This window comes from Phyllostomus hastatus, unplaced genomic scaffold, assembly GCF_019186645.2.
Source record: "Phyllostomus hastatus isolate PE091 unplaced genomic scaffold, TTU_PhHast_1.1 phas_scaffold_1066, whole genome shotgun sequence".
Lineage (NCBI taxonomy): Eukaryota > Metazoa > Chordata > Mammalia > Chiroptera > Phyllostomidae > Phyllostomus > Phyllostomus hastatus.
In genome coordinates this window covers 29440090-29460718 of record NW_025334004.1, presented here as the reverse complement: position 1 = coordinate 29460718, position 20629 = coordinate 29440090, and the positions used below count along the sequence as shown (strand labels likewise).

The 20629-nt window shown below is 47.3% G+C and overlaps 2 protein-coding genes across 2 annotated transcripts; both read left to right on the top strand.

The window, feature by feature from the left end:
- Positions 1-1680: 1680 nt before the first annotated feature.
- Positions 1681-3797, top strand: FAM24B (family with sequence similarity 24 member B). Its single transcript, XM_045854529.1, has 4 exons — positions 1681-1762; positions 2422-2540; positions 2617-2690; positions 3524-3797. The coding sequence occupies exons 1-4, from the start codon at positions 1681-1683 to the stop codon at positions 3711-3713; spliced, it is 465 nt and encodes a 154-aa protein (XP_045710485.1). The 3' UTR covers positions 3714-3797.
- Positions 3798-7020: 3223 nt separating this feature from the next.
- Positions 7021-20629, top strand: CUZD1 (CUB and zona pellucida like domains 1). The gene is made up of 9 exons (XM_045854312.1): positions 7021-7140; positions 9349-9499; positions 11722-11936; positions 13440-13590; positions 13947-14164; positions 14673-14845; positions 15942-16333; positions 17305-17561; positions 19767-20629. Exons 1-9 carry the CDS (start codon positions 7059-7061, stop codon positions 19937-19939), a joined length of 1812 nt encoding a protein of 603 aa, XP_045710268.1. The 5' UTR covers positions 7021-7058; the 3' UTR covers positions 19940-20629.

The window sequence follows — 20629 nt, the reverse complement described above, 5'->3', positions numbered from 1 at the left end:
AGACCTCTCCAGGTGCTTTCAGAGGAGACATTTCCAAAGTTGTGTCGAGGAAAAAAACCACAAGGGCTGACAAACCTAAATTCTTAATCTACCTGTCACTTACACCTGTTCCTCAACTTGGGCCTCCAGGGAAACATCAGCGCCAGCTGTTCATGGATTTCTGTGAGAATATAGCAGCTGCATGACTTCATTAGCAGTTTCAAAAGAGGAAGCGTTCCTCCTCCTACCTCATTCACAAGTGGTTTATAGGCAGACCCGTAACTATTTAGCTGATAATCTGAATATCTAAGACATGGTAGGCACAAGTAATTATTTGTGGAATCAAATTGGCATTCTTGCTTTCTCTACTGTTATGATTATACATGAGTTGGCATCATTGGACTTTTTAAATGTAAACCTCATCCAAGGACAGTTTTTCATTGCTTTTTAGAGAGAAAAGAAGGGAGAGAAACATCCATGTGAGAGAGAAGCATCAATTGGTTGCTTCCCGTAAGCACCTGGCCTGGGATCTTATGTGCTGGGACTGGGGATGGGACCTGCAACCTAAGTATGTGCCCCGACCAGGAATTGAAACCTCAACCTCTTGGTTATAGTATGATGCTCCAACCAACTGAGCCACACCCGTCAGGACATCATTGAATCTTTTTTTTTAAAAGATTATCTTTATTTTTAGAGAGGGAAGGGAGGGAGAAAGAGAGATAGAGAGAAACATCAATGTGCGGTTGCTGGGGGCTGTAGCCTGCAACCCAGGCATGTGCCCTGACTGGGAATTGAACCTGAGACATTTGGTTTGCAGCCCACGTTCAATCCACTGAGCTACACCAGCCAAGGCTGCCAAGTTTTTTATTTTTATTTTTTTATTTTTTTATTTTTTTATTGCTTTTACAGAGGAGAGAATTTTCAGAGTTCTTATGCCACCATTTTTATCGATATCTTCACTGCTTTCCATGGTCTTGCCCAGGGTTTGGCCAGAGCAGCAAAGAATAACCTCTGTAGTTGAAATAATTCCCTTATTTAATTGAACCAGCTGTGTCAGGTGTGAGCACCTTGAAATCATAGAAATCTGATTTAGAACAGGTATCTTATTCATATTACTTTTTGAGATCTTTTTTGTCTGAACCGTCAAGTAGGACAATATTCTGAAGCCAGTGTATCTGTAGTGAATCCTGTTACGTGGCTATAACTATATATATTATTCCATTGTGTGGCTAAAACAAAGTCTCATCAGTCTTTCATGATTGAACTTTCAGATATGTGAGTCTTTTTAGGCGTTCATCTCTCCACATTGTTGTCCTTTTATTATGAACCCAAATTTCCTTCTGATTAACAGTCAAACCTGAAAAGGTTCCCTGAAGGACACAGACCCGGGAAAAGGTGAGACGGAGACGCAGCGGTTTAAAATAGCCTTAGGGCAATCATACTTGCACTGGAGCCGGCATACCTCTGCCTGGAATGGAATTCAGAACTCCACGGAGCAGAGCTGGTGTCCGGGGCGCTGATGTCACACAGCCCGCGGCCTGGTTAGCCTACCAGCTGGGGCCAGGGGGTGGCCGTCCCTTCTGCCAGCTCCGGTGGGACTGCGCTTCCAACCGGAGCTCTGCGAACCTCCACTCAGTCACTCCTAACGAGCCTAACTAGTGTTTTCTTTCGCAAGTAAAAGTTGGAGAAGTGCCTGACAAGATGTACTCCGGTTCCCTAAAGTTTATTTTAATTGTCATTGTGTTTAACTCTCGGCATTGGTCCAGCTACGAAGCCACGGACGGTAAGTTCACTTTGGCAGAGGGTCGTCTCTTCTTTCCCGGCTGACTTTGACCTAGTCCCTGGGAGTGAGGTCAAGCACGTTGCTTATTCCCGACAAACTGGGTTTCCTGGGAGGATGTAGGATTTAGGATTCAGTTGTCAGTGGGAGAAGTGAAAACTTATTTCCTACAACAGGTATCACGAAACGGATTCGTGTATTTTCACTGTTGTTGAACATTGTGAAAAAGTTATTTTCTTATTCTCACAGAAGATTTGTGAGTGTGATATACAGTGAGGAGTTAATCCTTACTCCGCAAGTGAACAAATTTTACGAGGCCGAGGCATTTGGGAGGAAAACCACTTCCTCCCAAACCAACAGGCTCAGGTACAGGCGCGTTGGTCCCTTCCGGCTGCCTGTGACTGCCTGTGCCTGAGAGAGAAGGTTCTTCCCATTTTCCTTCCTTCTCTCTGGATTTTGCATTCTTTATATCTCGTTCATAAATAAGCCCTCATCTCCACAAGCCCCCGGGCCTCCCTGGGAAGGGTCATTTATGTTTTACACACTAAGCTCTATGGTTTGGGGTTGATTCCTCCTCCACCGGAGGAAGCCTATTGAGGTTGCTGTGTGCTGGTGCGGGCAGGGAAGCTGTATTCACTGCGTGCCTGCACTTCTCTGCCTAGATAAAACCGAGTCTTCTAAAACCAACTCGATATTGATGCTCTGCATTGGTGCCGGTATCCTGATGGCTATGCTCCTGTTGATAGGTGTTGTCTTCTCCCTTTACTTCAAAGTGTCCCAGGCATTGAAGTGAGTGACGTGGGTAAGAGTGATTAAGACCCCTCCCGTGGGACCCCTGAGGCTCTCTGCTGGAGCAGGGCCCCTCCTTGCCCTGGGGCCGCACCCTGGCTGAGGTCGGGAGCAGCGGGCAGGTCTGGAAAGGCAGAGGCCGGTGAGTACAGGACCTTGGCTTCTTCCCCTCCTGGCTTGGGTTTGTGAGCTCCCAGGTGAGAGTTGTCAGCCCGGCCGGCAGGTGGCTCTGCGTGTCAGTGCTCCCTGCTGTCACCTGACCCCGTGGAGTGCACCCTCAGCTGTGGGACTCAGCTCAGGGGTGGCCCTCCCTGTGCCCCGGGCCCTGCAGACTGCAGACTGCGGGCGGGCCCTGTCCCTGAGTGTCTGCCTCCCGTTCACGCAGAGGGCAGGCTTAGCTGGCCTCCCCGGGCCTGAGCCGGGGGCTCTCACCCTGTTCTCTCACTCACTGCCCACGGCCCTGGGGACAGTGACGTGGGCCTGTGAGACTGTGTGAAGATCCTGGGAGACACCTGAAAAGGAGTGTAGACCGGACAAGTAATCGAATTTTGGGGAGAGGACGCCTCAAATATGGGAGAGATTTGTTGTCAGAAAAGTGCTGTTCCCATTCTAGGGGAGGCCAGCCTGTTACCTGTGAGCTAGGAGGTACCTTCCAGAATCTGGGGAGCAGCTGACTGTGGCCCCTTCCCCATCATGCTCTGCATTGAGCGGGCCCGCAGTCACCAGCTGGGTGGCCCACAGCTGGAACCCGCTCTCCCTCCCTTACTTGCTGTAATCTGATTTTACATTTCGGGCAATCTAAGGAGAGGAATAAATAAGGTAAGACCTTGGGACAGGGGCAGAGAGCTTTCATCTCAGGCCGGTGTCACACGCGTGGCTGGCTCCAGCCCTGAAGTTCTCAGGCACCCTTGACTCTGTAAGAAATGGACTAAGAAGAAATTTCTAACCCCATGTGTGTGTCTGTCTTTTCTTAAGAGCTCCAAAGCTACCTGTTTGTTTGGACTTAAAAAGTAATCCCTTCGCGGTCATCCGGGACAAGATCACGGCAGCCTCCTCCGTAGCCGCTGAGCCCTATCCCAGCCTCCCGTGCTGTGATGAATGTAATGTGTATGATAACTTTGATTCCCTGCCGCCGTGCTTCTGTGAAGTAAACGAGGGTCTCTAACTTGGTGCGCACAAATATCTTCATGAGCAATACGTATTTCTTTCTTAGTAGAGTGGTTTTTTTAATTCAAGTTTTATCATGTTTCTATTATGTACTATATAACATATTTATGGACTTTTGAATAAACGCAGCGTTGAAGATCATCTCCTCCGCCTCCGGTATTTTTGTTGTTAGTTATAAGTGCACTTAACTTTGTGTGTTTCCCACTGTGGGACTTGGCAACCAGTCGTGCTATCCTCTTGCGACACAAGGAGAGCGAGAGTAGAAAACGGAAGCATGGAGCACAGCTCCGGCCCCAGAAGGAAAATGTATGTGGACCTTAGGGCGATTCCAGCTGCAGGCCCAGCTGGACCTTCCCAGCCTGGAGCGGTTCGTTCAGGCTCTCTCCTTCTGGGCTCCATCCGCTCTCGCTCAGCTACTGGGCAGCGGACGGTTATGCTCCTTGTCCTGAAGGGGAGCTCCATAAACCTGTGAGGGCGAGAGCCCAGCCAGGCGGAACATCTCTGGGTTTAGTTGCCTGATCTGTGCAATGATGGGCTGAGCTCAGTCCTGAGCTCAGGAACCCAACCTGGGGTGGATTCCCCTGGGTTACAGGATAGGCCCGTGCCCTTCCCAGCCCCAATGTCCCAGAGCCCACTGAGGGGTCTGGGCGTGAGGACAGTCAGTACATCACATTCAGAAAACCTGCGATTCCTCCTCTGGGCACCCTGCAAATCCTCCTCGTATTCCTTTTTTGACCCAGGTTTTTGCTGACTCATCTGTCAGTGTCTTTAGTTGCTGATGGGAACCTTGGCTGCCTGTCGAAGCCCGGTTTCTCCTGATCCCGGCGATAAGCAACGGACCCACCCGCCTGTCTCGACTTCTGCTCACCAGCTCCTTTCTGTTTCTGCTGTTCTCACTGGGCCTCCTGGAACCCCTTTCTGATCATGGACACTCCAAACGCAACCGCAATAAGTGCATTTTCTCATTAACCAAAACTCTGTGAGCATCCCCGTTTTACTGAACGAAAGAATGAACTTAGAGACCTGGCTGGCATAGCTCAGTGGATTGAGTGCAGGCTTCGAACCAAAGCATCGCAAGTTCGATTCCCAGTCAGGGTACATGCCTGGGTTGCAGGCCACGGCCCCCAGCAACTGCACATTGATGTTTCTCTCTCTCCCTCTCTCTCTCTCTCCCTTCCTTCCCTCTCTAAAAATAAAATAAATAAATAAATCTTTAAAAAAAGATATGTGATTTGCAAACATTTAAAAAAAAAAGAATGAACTAGTAAAAGGGATGAAGAAGAGCAGGAATAGATGAAGGAAACACCTACTACCTCTGGGCTGACAGGGAGCAAACGAATGAACGATGCATTTGCAAGTGGGCCAGCTCCTGGCTGAGAGTCAGCCCCCAGTAGGCAAGCTCTTGGCTGAGACTCAGCCCCCAGTAGGCCAGCTCCTGGCTGGGATTCAGGCCCCCAGTAGGCCAGCTCCCAGCTCAGATTCAGCCCCCCAGTAGGCCAGTCCCTGGCTGAGAGTCAGCCCTCCAGTAGAGGGCTTGGCTGACGAGGGACTATTCAGCGCTCCCGGGTGGAGAAATTCAGTGTGGAGAAAGTGGCAGTGGAGCTGCTTTCCCAGAACAGCCCCAGTACAAGTTTTAAGAGACAAATTCAAGGCTGTATCTTCCTTGCTGGCAGTGATCTGTCTGTGAGTCCCCGGGCGTTTTCTCCTTCTCCTGGAGTCTACAGCTTCCAGCCTTGTCTTAGGTGTTACGTGAGCTACAGCTTTCTCTCGTCGCCAGCAGGCTCCTGAGTGGAGCTACGTGGGTGCCTTGGTCTGTGTCCCAGCTCCTGAGATGCAGGACAACACAACTTGTCAAGGTCGCAGGTATTGGCATTGCCACTGCATCACTGGGTGTGGACCCAAACACCTGGTCCAGGAACCCAACCTGGGGTGGATTCCCCTGGGTCACAGGATAGGCCTGTGCCCTTCCCAGCCCCAATGTCCCAGAGCCCACTGAGGGGTCTGGGCGTGAGGACAGTCAGTGCATCACAGAAGGGTTGAGGACAACCAGGAAGGGTTTCAACCTTGAGGACCCAGTCTGTACTTACCTTTACCTTCACAGACCTGCTGGGAGGATTCTTTAAAAACTGGCCGTTGTCCTGCTCAAAAGTTCTAATTGAATTTAGAATAAAATTCACAATTCTTATCTGACCTACAGATTCTTCACCATTTGACCATGACCTTTCTCTCCTTTTTATTGTCTTCTCCCACCTTCCTCCCCTTCATTCATATGCGCCACACTCACCAGCCTTCCTTTGTCATGCAGATGTGCCTGCCCAGCTGGTTCCTGCCTCGGGGCCTTTGCACTTGCCATTCTTTTGCCTAAAATGCATCTCTTACGCCCAGATCACGCACGTGTATCTCTTCCTGCACATGCTCACATTTCATCTTCTCAAGATGCTTTTCTTCCCACCCTAATATTGCATCTCCCCACCCCTCAAAGCAGTTTTACTACATTTATATCACCTTTTACTATTTGTAATTTATTTTTGTTTGTTGTCTGTCTCCCCCACTTAGATAAGTTCCACAAGGTCAGGACTGTGTCTCTTATGTAGCTAATGAATAGTTGTTGAATGAATGAATGAATGAATGAATGAATGTTACAGGTGCTGGCCCTGCCACTGCAGCCCTGGTCTCGCTCTGGACACCAGGATTCCTTTCTGTCACCTGTAAAACACAGTGCCTGTGGGACTTCCATTCACCCACTGCAGGCTCTCTGGGCATAACTGGCTAGAAACTCGTGCAAGCTTAACCTGGATCTGTACTTCCTTTTTCCGCCCCATCCCATGCCACCTCCTCCTCTCCCTCAGTGTCAGCCACCAGGCAGGCACCAGGGTGACCTAGCTCACCCAGAGGTGGCCCTGGTGCCACCCATGTCCCAGCTTGATTCTTCGGACCCCCAAAAGCTTTAATGTTTAGGGAAGAGCAGGGAAGGCTCAAGGTGCCAATGCTGTTACCCCTTCGGTGATCTAAACAAATCCCAGGGCAAAGGCCCCAATCCAATCAGTGCCAGGAGGAGCTGCTCAGCGCCCACTGTGTACCGGGCGCGGGAGCTCCCCGGCAGGGGCGGTAGCTGGGTGCTACCCACAGGGCTCCCGGGAATCGGCGGAGAAGAGCAAACACTGCTAGGGACCGCTGATACTAAGCTGGTCACAGCTGCTGTGCTCTCACATAAATCTACCCCTGACGTGGTCAAACCGACTCATGCCCCTGAAGGTCACCCAGAAGCTTACGGTACCAGGCAGGCAGGGCAGAGAAGTATAAAAGCCTGCTGGCCCTCTGGGCTGTCCCGCCCCTTCCGAAGATGGGGGCCGCCAGGAGGCTCATCCCTTTGGCCCTTGTAATTGCGTCATGTTTGGCTGAGTTTAAGGTGACCAAGTCTGAAGGTAAGGACATTGGACTAGTTTTCTGCACTCAAAGTAGGGGAGACCTCCTTTCAAGAGGCCTCTGCCCAAAGTTTTTGAACATCTACTATCTGCCGTTAGCCCTAACACAGAGAATATTTACACATATGCTCTCGATGGGGTTTTGAATGAGCGCTTACATTTTTTTCAGGCCTCTATGACATCCAACATAAAAACGAAAAAGCATTAAAAAAGTTTGCCAGGTAATTTCGCTACTAAGAATTAGTATTTAGGCAATGATCATGTAAGTGCACAAAGGTGTATGTACTGTGCATTGACATGATTTAAAAAGCAATGTAAATCTCCATCAGTTATTCTGTGAGGTGTGGTAAGTGCCTACAGAGGAATGGTCTTTGGCAACTTCTTAAAGATAAGACTGAGCTATGAGAAAGATGCCTAGCATCTACTCTAAGAAAACAAAAAACTGCCTGAAATTTGTAAAATAGGATGGTGCTTATATTTAAAAGATATACATTTGAGTATCAAAAAATTAGCAAGTAGAGAATATGGAAGTGGCTGAAAGTATGTACAAGAAGTTTTTAATTATATTTGTTTCTGGGTGGATGGAATTATACTCCTTAGTTGTCTTGGCTTTCTAATTTCTTTACTAATAAACATAATAGTAATAGTTACTGTTAGGGCAAACTAAATAAACACTATTGTTGTAAGAATTATCACTTATCTGTCATGGATAAAACTAAAAATAACCTTTGTGCCCTGGCTGGCGTAGCTCAGTGGATTGAGCGCGGGCTGTGAATCAAGGTATCGCAGGTTCGATTCCCAGCCAGGGCACATGCCTGGGTTGCAGGCCATGGCCCCCAGCAACCGCACACTGATGTTTCTCTCTCTCTCTCTCTCTTTCTCCTTCCCTTCCCTCCCTAAAAATAAATAAATAAAATCTTTAAAAAATAACCTTTGTTTCTAACTGGAGTTTTTAACCATTACTCAGGTTCCTTTACAAAGTATTCATTTTTTTTTTGTTCCCATTCAATTATAGCTGTTGCTGCTCCTCCTCCTCTCCCTCCTCCTCCTCTTGTTTAATAAAAGCTTTATTGAGATATAATTCATATACCATAAAACCCACTTTTCTAAAATGTAAATTTAGTGGTTTTTGGTATATACAGTCTTGTGCAACCATCACCACTCATTTTGAAAACATTTTATCGCCCCCAAAAGAAACTCTTGTGCCCATGAACAGTTTCTCTCCACTTCCCCCAACGCCCCCAGCCCAAGCAACCACTGCTCTTCCTGTCTGTAGATTTACCTGTCCTCGACATTTCATGTGAGTGGAGTCACACGATATGTTTACAAGGTTTAGCCATAGGCTGTGCCATGTATCAGCACTTCCTTCCTTGTGGTCACAGAATTACATTCCCTCGGGTGGGTGTGCCACATTTCGTTTACCTAATATTTCCCAGTGGATGGGTATTTAGGGTGTTTGCACTCGTTGGTTATGTTGAGTAGTGTGGCTACGAACCTCAGTGTACACGTTTTTGTGTGGAGATATGTGTTCGTTTCCTTTGGGGATATGCCTAGAAGCGGATGGCTGGGTTACGATAATTCTGTTTAATTTTTAAGGGGTTTCCTGACTGTTTCCCAGCAGCGGTCCCATTTTACACCCCCCTGAGCAGTGGTGCAGGGTCCCGATCCCCCCACATCCTCACCAACATTGGTATTTCCTGTTCCGATCCCAGTGTTTGTTTCACGTCATGATCGGGGTGTCGTGGAACCGGCTGTGGTTTGGATTTGCACTTCCCTTAGACTGATGCTGCTGAGTGTCTCTCCGTGTGTTTCTTGGCCATTCACATCTTCTGTGGAGAAATATCTGTCTTGGCCCTTTGTCCGTGTTTAATTGGGCTGTCTTTAAATGACTGAGTTGTAAGAGGTCTTTATATAGTCTAGATATAAAGCTTTTTAAAATCATCTTTCTGTAGGCCCTAATATGTTCTTTGTTCTTTTACGCACTCTAGTTAGAGAAATCATAAATTCTTGCTACCCAAGGGGTCCAAGAAAGGAAACAGTGTGACTGGTGGCGTGCTTTGGAGTGAGCTAAATTCCGTTCACAATCACCAGCACGCTGGTGCGCACATCCCACTGGGGGGGTGGGGGGTGGTGGGGGTAGCGTCCCAGGCCCCGGGGGAGGCGGGGGCTGCCCGCTCTCCTCAGCGCCACCTGTGTGGTCTCCACCAGGCCAGTCCAGCTGCAGGGCCAACCTGGGAGGTGCCAGCCAGTCTGAGGCCCACAAAGCCCTCATCCTGCAGCTCAACCCCAACGAGAACTGCACCTGGACACTAGCAAGGCCAGAAAACAAAAGCATCCGAGTCATCTTTTCCCACTTCCAGTAAGTAGGGGCTCAGTTTCTAAAGTGGGTGGTGGAGCTCTGGCCACAGGAGGGAGTCCTGCGGACAGGAGTCTGGGGCTCCTCGAGGTGGTGGTGACTCTCACGACCATGAACTTGATGGTGACGGCTGATAGTCACTGCCGGAGGCCTGTGCCCCTGGCTGTGGTCACAGAGGTTCTGTGAGGTCAGCACAAGGACAGCAGGCACGGGAGGGTCGGGAACTTGTCTCAGGTCACTCAGATCGTAAGTGGAATGACCAGGGTTCGGGCCCACTAATCCGGTGCCAGATTCTCAGCCCTAAGACACTGAGCTGGTGGCCCCACACTGGCTGTGCACTAGAATCAGCAGGGGCGCTTCGGCCAACTCAGGTTCTGGGGCTGCACCCCACACAGCCAGCTGACAATTCTGGGGGCGGGACCAGGAGGCATCAGTCTTTTTTTTTTTTTTGCCTTGGATTTTAAACTTTTTATTTTGAAATGAACACATGCTCACAAGTGTTTGGCAGTGTCCACGTAGTGGCAGTGGGAGGTCCAGCTGAGACAGGGTGCTGCGCTCCCCGACTCGGGCTTCCTGGGGACTGGCCCAGCTGCTCCTCCCAACAGCCCTCTGGGGCAGGTGCCGTCCAGTCCCGCTCAACAGAAGTGTCTCAGCTGTGTCCAGAGTCACATCCTAATAAAAGTGGGACAGGACTCGAACCCAAGCCACCTGGCTCCAGAGCCAAACACCTATTTTCTACGATCCATTGCCAGACGTCCTCCTTGGCTGCCAGCCTGGATTTCCCTTTCTAATCATTTCAAGCCCAAGTGTACGTAGGCTCCCCTGGTAACAAGTACAGTAAGTCTGTACTGAACGTGGTCAACAGCTTCTGTGACTTCAAGCAAATCAATGTCTAATGAAACCAGTTCTGCCGTGGCTAATCGACATAAACAAGCCCTAACGCTCCATCCGTGTTGTAATGGAACCATGCCGACTGACACATTATTCCAGGACCTCATGCACGCTCACCCTATCCCAGTGGTTCTAAGACTAGAGAGTATCAGGGTTTCATAAACCACGACGGCTGGGCGCCCGCAAGCCCCAGATTCTCTGATTCAGGTGGGGTGGGTGGGGCCTGAGAACTCCCATATGTAACCAGTTTCCAGGTGATGCTGCTGCTGGCCAGGGGGCCACACTCTGAACGGATGGTCCTATTTCACTGGAACAGGAACCGACTTCCATGTGGCCCCCAAAGAAACGAAAGAGGAGGGGGACTTTCAAATTTCCTGGAATGGTAGCACTGTTAAGAGACACATACACTATTTTTGCTGTGTAAAAAGAGGAGAAATTTACTGCAACAACAATTTAAATAAAATTAAAAAGAGAGAGAGAGAGAGAGAGAGAGAGAGAGAGGAGAAGTGAGCCCAGAAGTGTGGGCAGGGAAAGCGAACATTTCACTTTTATGGGACGCGTCCTGGGTGCCAGGCGTGAGCTAGGAGCTTCAGGTTCAGAAAACTGTAAGCCTCATCCATAGAATGAAGCTGACTGAGAAAACCCCACATTACGGACTAGAAAACAGAAATCGAGAAAGATTAAAGCCCTCATCCAAAGTTACACAGCCGGTAGCTAAGGTGGAAGAAAAACCCAGGTTGTCTACCCTTGTGGTTTTTCCTCTAGGTCACCTTGGAAATGTGATTCCTAGGGGCATCTGGAGAGACCCTGTCAGGACGGGCAGAGACAGTCATCCTGGGCTGCCCTTCCAATGCAGGACACGGGGCTGCCTGACAAAGGGGCGACGCGAGGGCAGGAGGGGACAACTGGGAAGACGCTCGAGTTGCTTTACCTTGAGAGAGGTGGCCATTTCCGGAAAATTGCTCCACCTCGACAGCCTTGGATTTCAGAGGACAAAGGGGACTCAATTATAAATAAGAAGTCCTGCGCCAAACAGCCCCATGGGCATGGGGAAGAGAGATGGAAATTGGGAGAAGAACCGGGGTCCTGGGTTCCAGGCCCACCTTCCCCACTTACGTGACGGAAGGCGTTGACAGAGCAGTTCAGCCCCCTGAGCCACTGACTGATGGGTGGGGTGGGGTGTTGAGGGAGGGCGGTCATGGAGACATTGAAATGAAAACAGAAGTGCCACCCCTTGGTAAAGTGTGATGCCAGTGTGAACAACTGACTCCCCCTTGCTGGTGAGTGCCCGCTTGCTGGTGGCTGTTTTAACTACCGGTGTGTTCGGTTCGCAGGCTCGATCCAGATGGAAGCTGTGAAAGTGAAAACATTCAAGTTTTTGATGGGAACTCCACCCTGGGGTCTCTGCTGGGGAAAGTCTGCAGCAAACATGATTATGTTCCTGTGTTCGAATCATCATCCAACACACTGACGTTTCAAATAGTCACCGACTCCGCGAGGATTCAGAGAACCGTCTTCATGTTCTACTACTTCTTCTCTCCCGGAACCTGTAAGTTCTCATTCACACACCTGAGGCTCGCCCTTCTATGAGGGCACAGAAGCTTACACACCGCTGCCTGGGGCGCTGTACCCCGGAGTCTGAGGCTAGTCCCTCCCAGATGCTGTTTGTGAGAATCGCCTGGAGGGCTTGTGAAGTCAGGGTCCTGGCCCCCCCCTCCCCCCTCCCCCTCCCCCTCCCCCTCCCCCCTCCCCCTCCCCCCTCCCCTCCCCTCCCCCCTCCCCCCTCCCCCTCCCCTCCCCCCCCTCCCCCCGGGAGATCCTGACTTGTAGGTCCTGGAGTGGAGCCAATGAACTTCATTTCTAACCAACTCGCAGGTGAGACAGATGGGCGGGGCTGATTGGATGGCCACCTGTTGAGCTCTCCTGCATTAGAGACTAAACCAGACTCTCCAAATTCAGCCTGTTTAATGATAACCCTGAGATCTTTTCAAATGCCTGTTCAGGGCGTGCCCCTCCCTTGGTCTGATCCCTTAGATCTGGGTTGGGGCTTTAGAGTCCTCAAGTTTAACAAGGCTCCCAGGTCATTCTTGAAAAAGATAATTATCCGGGAGTACAAACTGCAAAACCTCTGACCTCACCTCTGAACCTAAACCCGCCAGGAAGTCGGAGGCTCCAATGACCTGGCATTGCATTCACAGCACCTACATGCCACTGCAGGGTGACAAGCAGGGTGACAAGCAGTTCTGCACCTGGCCCATGAGAAAAGCTCTTCTCTGGTCTCCTTTCCGAGGCCCAGAGCGGACCGGGTCACTCTCCTGTTAAACCACTGGGTCCTTGGTGCCGACGAATCTCTGGAGAGGAGCAGACATGGTTTCCCAAGCTGCACCCCGGCACCTTTTCACGCCTTACCTCCAGCCCCTGTCTGCCATATAGCCTGTGCTTTAGCCGATCAAAGCCATTTTACAACCCCCTACATAGAGCCCTGGTGTGGCCTGCCCTCCGGGGAGGGGACGAACCAAGGTGGCTTCGTGCGGGCTGCATCTGAGCTGAGCTGGTGCAGTGATGGGACCAGGGTCAGGAGAGGCGGGAGTCAGCGGCGGAGGACTCCTGTCTGCTGGAACCAGCAGCCTGAGGAGACGTGGGAAGAAGGGACAGGCTGGACCAGCTGGTCACATGGTGGTGGCTGATGAGACTGGAAAGCTAGGCTGGGGCTAAGTGTGGAAGAGCCTTCAGTGACAGTCCTTAGAGTGTGACTTTTGTTTTATGGCTCAGGCCAAGGAATGGAGGGTCTCCACAGCTGGGACAGACCTCGAAGTGAGGCTTTAGTAGTGTTCACCGGGCAGCAGCACCGAGTTCACCGTCGGCCCTGCACCCGTGGGCAGACACTCCGGTGACAGGGAAGGGTGAGCATCTCCATACGCGACCAGTTCACAAGAGGGAGCTGGCATACAGCTCCGGGAGATGGGTTAAGCTCTTACTAACGCATGACACAGAGAGTAAATGAAGTCCTTATCTTGGTTTACCTTTTTGGTTACCCTCGCAACCCTTTCAGCTGTTCCAAACTGTGGTGGGTACCTGGACAGCCTCGAAGGTTCCTTTACCAGCCCCAACTACCCAAATTCACATCCTGAGATGGCCTATTGCGTGTGGCACATACAAGTGGAGGAAGGTTACAAGATAGAATTAAACTTCAAAGAGATTTTGTAAGTACTCTGGTCCAGTTCTCCTGCTGGAGCAAATGGAGTAAGCCCGCCTGGCAGGGGAGGGGGTCCCGGGGAAGAGAAAGGATCACAGGCACCCCCCATAGATAGGTGCTTTTCAAAGAACAGGATGTCTAGAGAAACACCAATACTATTGCATGGAGCTAAGCTGACTATTTTCCCGAAGATTCTGAGGTCCCGTGGGGGACCAGCGAAGCCCCAGGTTTGCCATCATAAACGCGAGATAGCAATGCAAGGAGAAATCCTTCATCACTGAAGACCGGGGTGGGCGGGATTGTGCAAAATGGAGTTGCACTGGTTTGCAAGCTCTCTCGCCAGCAGCCCCACTACTTCTCCAGCCTAGAAGTGGACGAGCACTGCCGATTTGACTTCGTTGCCGTCTATGACGGCCCCTTCACCACCTCTGGCCTGATTGGACAAGTGTGTGGCCGCGTGAGGCCCACCTTCGAGTCCTCGTCCAGCTCGCTGACCGTCGTGCTGTCTACAGATTATGCCAACTCCTACCGGGGCTTTTCTGCTTCCTACTCTTCAATTTATGCAGAAAACGTCAACACCAGTAAGTCATGTTCCTTAGCTATTTGGAGTTCTTGTGAAGATTGTATACATAGAAACTGCTCCTTCGTTCTTGTCCTAGGAATGGCTATCGCTGTTGGCAAGCCTGAGACATGTTCCAAAGAATATGACAGACTCGCATATAGTTTGGAAAATATTTACGGTCTGAAGCTTGAGAATCAGTTCTGCTCAGTGCTTAGCACAAGAGGAAGTTAACGATTGCATTAACCTGAGAAAGACTTTTGCAGAAAGTGTGGACTCCTTTCCTGAATGCCTTCTGCAAAGCACAATTAGAAATATTAGATTTATAGATTCTAGCTGCAACCAAGGTCACGGTGAACATTGAAAAACTGTGGAGCAATTGCTCTGTTATCTCAGGCTTCTGATCGCAGTTTGGGGCAAAATGGGTTTTGAGTTTTTATATACTCACCTGCACACACAGCTTTTTAAGATCCGAAGTTCCTAGATGACATAAACATGATCATACCCCTCCTTTTTTTTTTTTTGGACAGCTTCTTTAATTTGCTCCTCTGACAAGATGAGAGCTATCATAAGTAAATCCTACCTGGAATCTTTCAAATACAAAGAGAATAACTTACAGCTAAATGACCCAACTTGCAGACCCAAAGTATCAAATGTGGTGGAATTTTCTATCCCTCTTGATGGATGTGGTACAGTTAAAAAGGTAACGTGGAATATTTTTTTAAATATTATTTTTATTTTATTGTATTTCTTTTCTTTAAGTGAAGTATTGGTAGCTGGGTTGTGTCCAATGCCAAAGGTAGGTTTGGTAGTGTGGACGGTGGAATGCTTGCTGGCCGCTTGAATGAACAACTTCCAAATCTTAGTGGTTTGGCACATGGTAAGCATGTGTGGACGGACATAGAAGTGCACACACTAATTTACACACAAATGCCAAATTACTGCCTTCAAGATATGCAAATTACTGCATATCTTCCCGAAAGGGAAAGAACTCCTAAAACTCCCTGGAGAGAGTTTGAACACCGATACCTTGCGGGGTTAGTAGCTTACTAATGATACTTGCCTAGAAAACGTTTCTATCTCACATTTAGCAGAAGTCTAGCTGCATTTTTATGACCTCCTTCCTTCCCCTGTAAAGACAGAAGGTAAAAACCTCATCCTTATTTTAAACATGAAGGATGTCTGTGACTTGTTCTACGTTTTCTAGAACTTTAAAATCTCTAACATTTTCAGCCCTTTAGGATACATACCCTAAACTTTTCACTTAAGTCATTAAGCAACAGGATTTGATAAGGATGGAAGTAGATCTTTATGTAGTTGTTTGTTTCGTTTGTTTATTTTTGGTCCACAATGAACACCTGAGTTACTACAGTGTGCATCTCCAGGGAAGGCAGGCTGGACAGAACCTATTCCAGGCCGTCTGTCTGCAACCATTTGGGAAATGGCTCTGTCGGCCACAGTAATGCGGTGCTACTCACGACAGGCAACTTGTTATTGCGCCCAAAGTCCTTCCACGGCTGGACATTTGCATTCAAAATGGTTTTTAATGTAGCTGAAAAAAAATCTGTCCGATTCTTCAAGTCTTTCTAATCTAAGCTGTGTCTCTCATTGCACACTTTTTCTTCTTACCCAGCATGTTTCTTAAATAAAACACATCTAAGGTTTATGGCATTTTGACATGAGAGCCGTTTTCTTGTGATTTAAGGAAGCGATGTCCCTTTCCGCAAGGTTATTCACGTCTCACTCTCAAATATCACCGGACTTAAGGTGTGATGTTTGAATGCCATTCCGTTCCGCAGGTAGAAGATCATTCGATTACTTACACCAATACAATCACCCTGTCGGCAGCCCCAGCTTCCGAAGTGATCACGCGCCAGAAGCACCTGCAGATCATTGTGAAGTGCGAGATGGAGCACACTTCCATGGTGGAGACGATGTACGTGACCGAAGACGACATCATACAGAACCAGAGCGCCCTGGGCACATACAACACAAGCATGGCTCTCTTCGAGTCCACTTCGTTTGAGAAGCCCATATTGGAGTCACCATATTATGTGGATTTGAACCAGAACCTTTTCGTTCAAGTCAGTCTGCACACCTCAGACCCAACTTTGGTGGTGTTTCTGGACACCTGCCGCGCCTCGCCCACGCCCGACTTCGCCTCTACAACCTACGACCTGATCAAGAGCGGGTACGTGTTGACACGGGACATACTTCTCTGGGGGCTGCTTTCCCGAAGAAAGATGGCGCGTGTGTCTGTGTATCTAATTCATAGTTTTCTAGTCCTACTGCCATGGAATTTCAGCAATTCCATCCCTTTATAAAATAGTTACTGTGTTTAGTTACAACTGATTTAAACTGAAACATTTCTACAGCCATAGCCCCATATCCACCAAAATGTTAAGTGTATTTACGTATTTGCTGATAGATACAAACTTATTTTTTGTCAAGAAGGCTTTATGTATATTTTTGCTTTTTTTACCTTTTCGTTGTTTTCAACAAAAACCCAGAACATTATTTCATGGGTTCCCAATTTAGAACATAGATATTATGTATTCAGTAAAGTTTATGTGGCATTATTTATTTTTATTTATTTTTTTAAAGATTTTATTTGTTTACTTTTAGAGAAAGGGGAAGGGAGGGAGAAAGAGGAGAGAAACATCAACTGGCTGTCTCTGCCCCCAAGTGGGGACCTGGCCCGCAACCCAGGCATGTGCCCTGACTGGGTATTGAACTGGTGACCTTTGGGTTCTCAGGCTAGTGCTCAACCCACTGAGCCACACCAGCCAGGGCACATTATTTTTTTTTAAAAGTTCTTTTTTTTTACAGGAGTTTCCTTTTTTTTTTAAGCTGGTGAACTTTAATGACATCAACACACTGCACATTCATAGCAAGTAGGTAAAGTAAGGGGTTTGAGTTTTAATAAGTTGGAATTGGTTTTCTAATTAATTCGCATGGAATAGGAATTTCCCAGCTGGAGCAAACTTCATCTCACCCAGGAGTCAGATTCATCTCACGGTACTGAGGTCAAGACTCTGCCTTTCCAGAAAGATTTCTGGATCCACCAATCAGACAGTTCCAAGAGAACTCGGTATCATTTTCCAACATGGAAAAGACTGAACTTCTGCACCCTTTCTCAGTGTGTCATAAACTCTGTTCCAGATGTACTCGAGACGAAACTTGTGAGGTATACCCCTTATCTGCGCACCACGGAAGATTCCGGTTCAACGTGTTTAAGTTCCTGAGAAGCCTGGGCTCCGTGTACCTACAGTGCAGGGTGTTCATCTGTGACGGTGGCGACCGCCAGTCCCGCTGCAGCCAGGGCTGCGTCTCCAGGAGGAAGCGGGACGTTTCTTCGTACAGATGGAAGGCGGATGCCGTCATCGGGCCCGTTCGCCTGCGACGGGACCGACGTGCAGGTGGGGATTCCCGTGTGAGAAAGCCACTTCGTCACCTAAGAACGTTTGGTGGCTCATAAATTGCTACTCAAATGTAGGCCTTTCAAAACATGTGCAGTTGATTTAAGATAGTCTTAGCAAAGCACTAAATACGTTACAAGTTTTAAGCACACAAGATTAATTTTTTTAATGAAAAGATTATATTTTCATTCAAATCCTGTACTTTTTTAGAAAAAGATTTTATTTTATTTTATTATTTATTTTTTAGAGAGGGAAGGGAAGGAGAGAGAGAGAGAGAGAGAGAGAGAGAAACATCAATGTGTGGTTGCTGGGGGCTGTGGCCTGCAACCCAGGCATGTAACCTGGCTGGGAATCGAACCTGCAACACTTTGGTTTGCAGCCCACGCTCAATCCACTGAGCTACCCCAGCCAGAGCTACAAGATTAATTTTTATTTCCCTTAGCGATGACATGTAAACCATGTAGAGTAAACATGTAAGCGTGTCACACACTGATGATTTAGCATTACTCATAAGGCTTTTGAGTAAAAATGTAACATCCTCATTTCTAAACACAACAGTCTTCCTTAAGTAAAAGACAGAAAACTGTACTTGAACAATTAAAATAAAATAAAAAAATAAAAAATAAAATAAAATCACCTAAAAATATATATATGCGTATATATATACACACACATCTATGTGTATATATATATACATAGATGTGTGTATATATATATATATATATATATATATATATATAAAAACACACTCTTCTTTAGCTTCCTGATTCCTTATTATAGATCCTATTGGCAGATAAACAAGTCAAAAGCAATGTATTTTCACTCCTAAATAAGTATAAGATAACCAGCATCCCACGCTATCACCTATTTGGAAAAAAAAAAGCTATTTTTTTCAAAGATTTTATTTATTTATTTTTAGAGAGGGAATGGAGGGAGAAAGAGAGAGAGAAACACCAATGTGCGGTTGCTAGGGGTTATGACCTGCAATCCAGGCATGTACCCTGACTGGGAATCGAACCTCTGACACTTTGGTTCGCAGCCTGCAGTCAATCCACTGAGCTATGCCAGCCAGGGCTGAAAAAAAAACTATTTAAAGAAAAACAGCAAAAATATTATATTTTCAAGACTGCCCGACTTCTTTTTAAAGGACTGAAGCCTGGGATCCGGCACATTGCGTGGGAAAGAGGCATCAGTGAATCCTCAAGGATAAGCCATAATTAAGTGGTCTAGGATAAGTCATAATTATATAAGAACTGTTTATAAGAGTTTATCTGATGTGAAGATGATCTTGGCATGAAAGAATCCGATGATCTCTTCTTTATTATTATTAGAACGGATTATGAAGGAGCACGATTGTGGTTTGTGAAAATATTTCTTTGACAAAAACAAAAGAACACAAACAAACAAAATTAAAACCAGCAATTATTTATTTATTTATTTACTTATTTATTTCTAGAGAGGGGAAGAGAGGGAGAAAGAGAGGAGAAACATCGATGTGTGAGAGAGACATCAATTGGTTGCCTCTCATACCTAACTGGGTCGTTGGCATGTGCCCTGACTGGGAATTGAACCGGTGACCTTTTGGTTTGCAGGCCAACGCTCAGTCCATTGAGCCAAACCAGCCAAGCAAAAAAAAAAAAAATCAGTAATTTTATAAACGTATTCACTAAAAAGACAATGCATCTATGATTATTACTTTGAGATTAGTTAAAAAGCTGTGAATAAAAGTTATGATAGAAGTATCAAACACATTAGAAAAGTATCCTTTCCTATTTCAAGAGAAGAAACTAATTTTTCTCCAGCAAAACTAGTGAAACTAATTTTTTCACAGCAAGTGTGTTTTGACAATGATGGAATGTAGTGACCACTAGTAACTGAACCTGCATTGCTGTTTAACTATTTTGCTTGAATTTCACACATTTTCACAGTATTCAGGGAACCAAACTGAGTTAAGCATTTAAACAAATAAATGTAAGGACATCTTATCTTTAAAAGTAAATATTAAACACAGCTAATTCAGACATTTGATAATAGTTTATATATGTTGTGTTGATAACATTTCCTGCATGGTGGGTCAGCAGTATATATTGTACATGAGTTGATGTATAAGATTCATAGCCTACGTAGAGATAAAGATCTGCGAAAATTTTGTAAGGCCAAGTAATACTTTTCCTTGAATGGTTTTTATCTTGTTTCCCATTACAGGATTTCAGAACCAAATACCCGGAGAAGTCCCTCAGAACCAGCCTTTTGGCAGTTTACGTCTGTTTTCATTCACCGTCCTTTTTCTGAATGCTGTGGTCATGGCCGCAGCTGTCGCGAGGCACTTTGTGAACCAGAGAACAGACCTCAAATACCAGCAGCTGCAGGTCTATTAGCTAAAGGGTTCAGCCGTATGCGAGACACATTTCTCCCAAGTGCAGCAGGAGAGGCTCCCCGAGGGCTCCGTGCACCACGGATAAATGGGGGAAGCCTCATCAGAGTGACAGGTGGGCCCTTCTTCCCGTTCTGGCGCTTAGAGCGGGTCTCCTTGCAGGGCGACCAAAATGAGCAAGCGTGCTCTCTTAGCTTTCAGGTTAAAAAAACTAAAGCCACCCAACTATGTAGCAAGTTTTAAAAATATTCTATGATTATGAAAAAGGATGTTAACTATGCATTAGGTGATCAGAAAATGGTGGTTGTCACTTAAGAAAAGCAGTCTTCAGTATTAGATGCAATTGTTTCCTAGACACACATATGGTCCCTTTGGAAGCCCGTAGAAACTTCTGAAACTATAGTGTGACAGAGAGAACCGCCACCTTTCACTGAGTGCACGGTCTCAGCACGTCACGCCCAAACATCTCAGAAGAGGGCTCTGGCAGGAAGAACCCGACTGTGAAAGGAGAGGCTTCCGTATATTTCTGGGTGAATACGATAAAACAGCCCTCTGCCCCTTTATCGCTAAATAACCAACAACCAAAGCCGAAAGTGATTGCCCTAACGAGGAATAATCTGACCTTCACTTTCCTGTCTACTCTGGCTGAACAAATGTTATTAAAGCCCTCGGTGTGGGCCGATGGTACACACGC

Excerpts from the sequence above, each read along its gene's own strand:
- FAM24B (XM_045854529.1), top strand. The coding sequence starts at position 1,681 with ATGTACTCCGGTTCCCTAAAGTTTATTTTAATTGTCATTGTGTTTAAC. Across the intron at positions 1,763-2,421 it reads CAGCTACGAAGCCACGGACG|ATAAAACCGAGTCTTCTAAA; the intron begins GTAAGTTCACTT and ends TTCTCTGCCTAG. Across the intron at positions 2,691-3,523 it reads GTCTGGAAAGGCAGAGGCCG|AGCTCCAAAGCTACCTGTTT; the intron begins GTGAGTACAGGA and ends TCTTTTCTTAAG.
- CUZD1 (XM_045854312.1), top strand. The coding sequence starts at position 7,059 with ATGGGGGCCGCCAGGAGGCTCATCCCTTTGGCCCTTGTAATTGCGTCA. Across the intron at positions 11,937-13,439 it reads CTTCTTCTCTCCCGGAACCT|CTGTTCCAAACTGTGGTGGG; the intron begins GTAAGTTCTCAT and ends CAACCCTTTCAG. Across the intron at positions 14,846-15,941 it reads GATGTGGTACAGTTAAAAAG|GTAGAAGATCATTCGATTAC; the intron begins GTAACGTGGAAT and ends TCCGTTCCGCAG.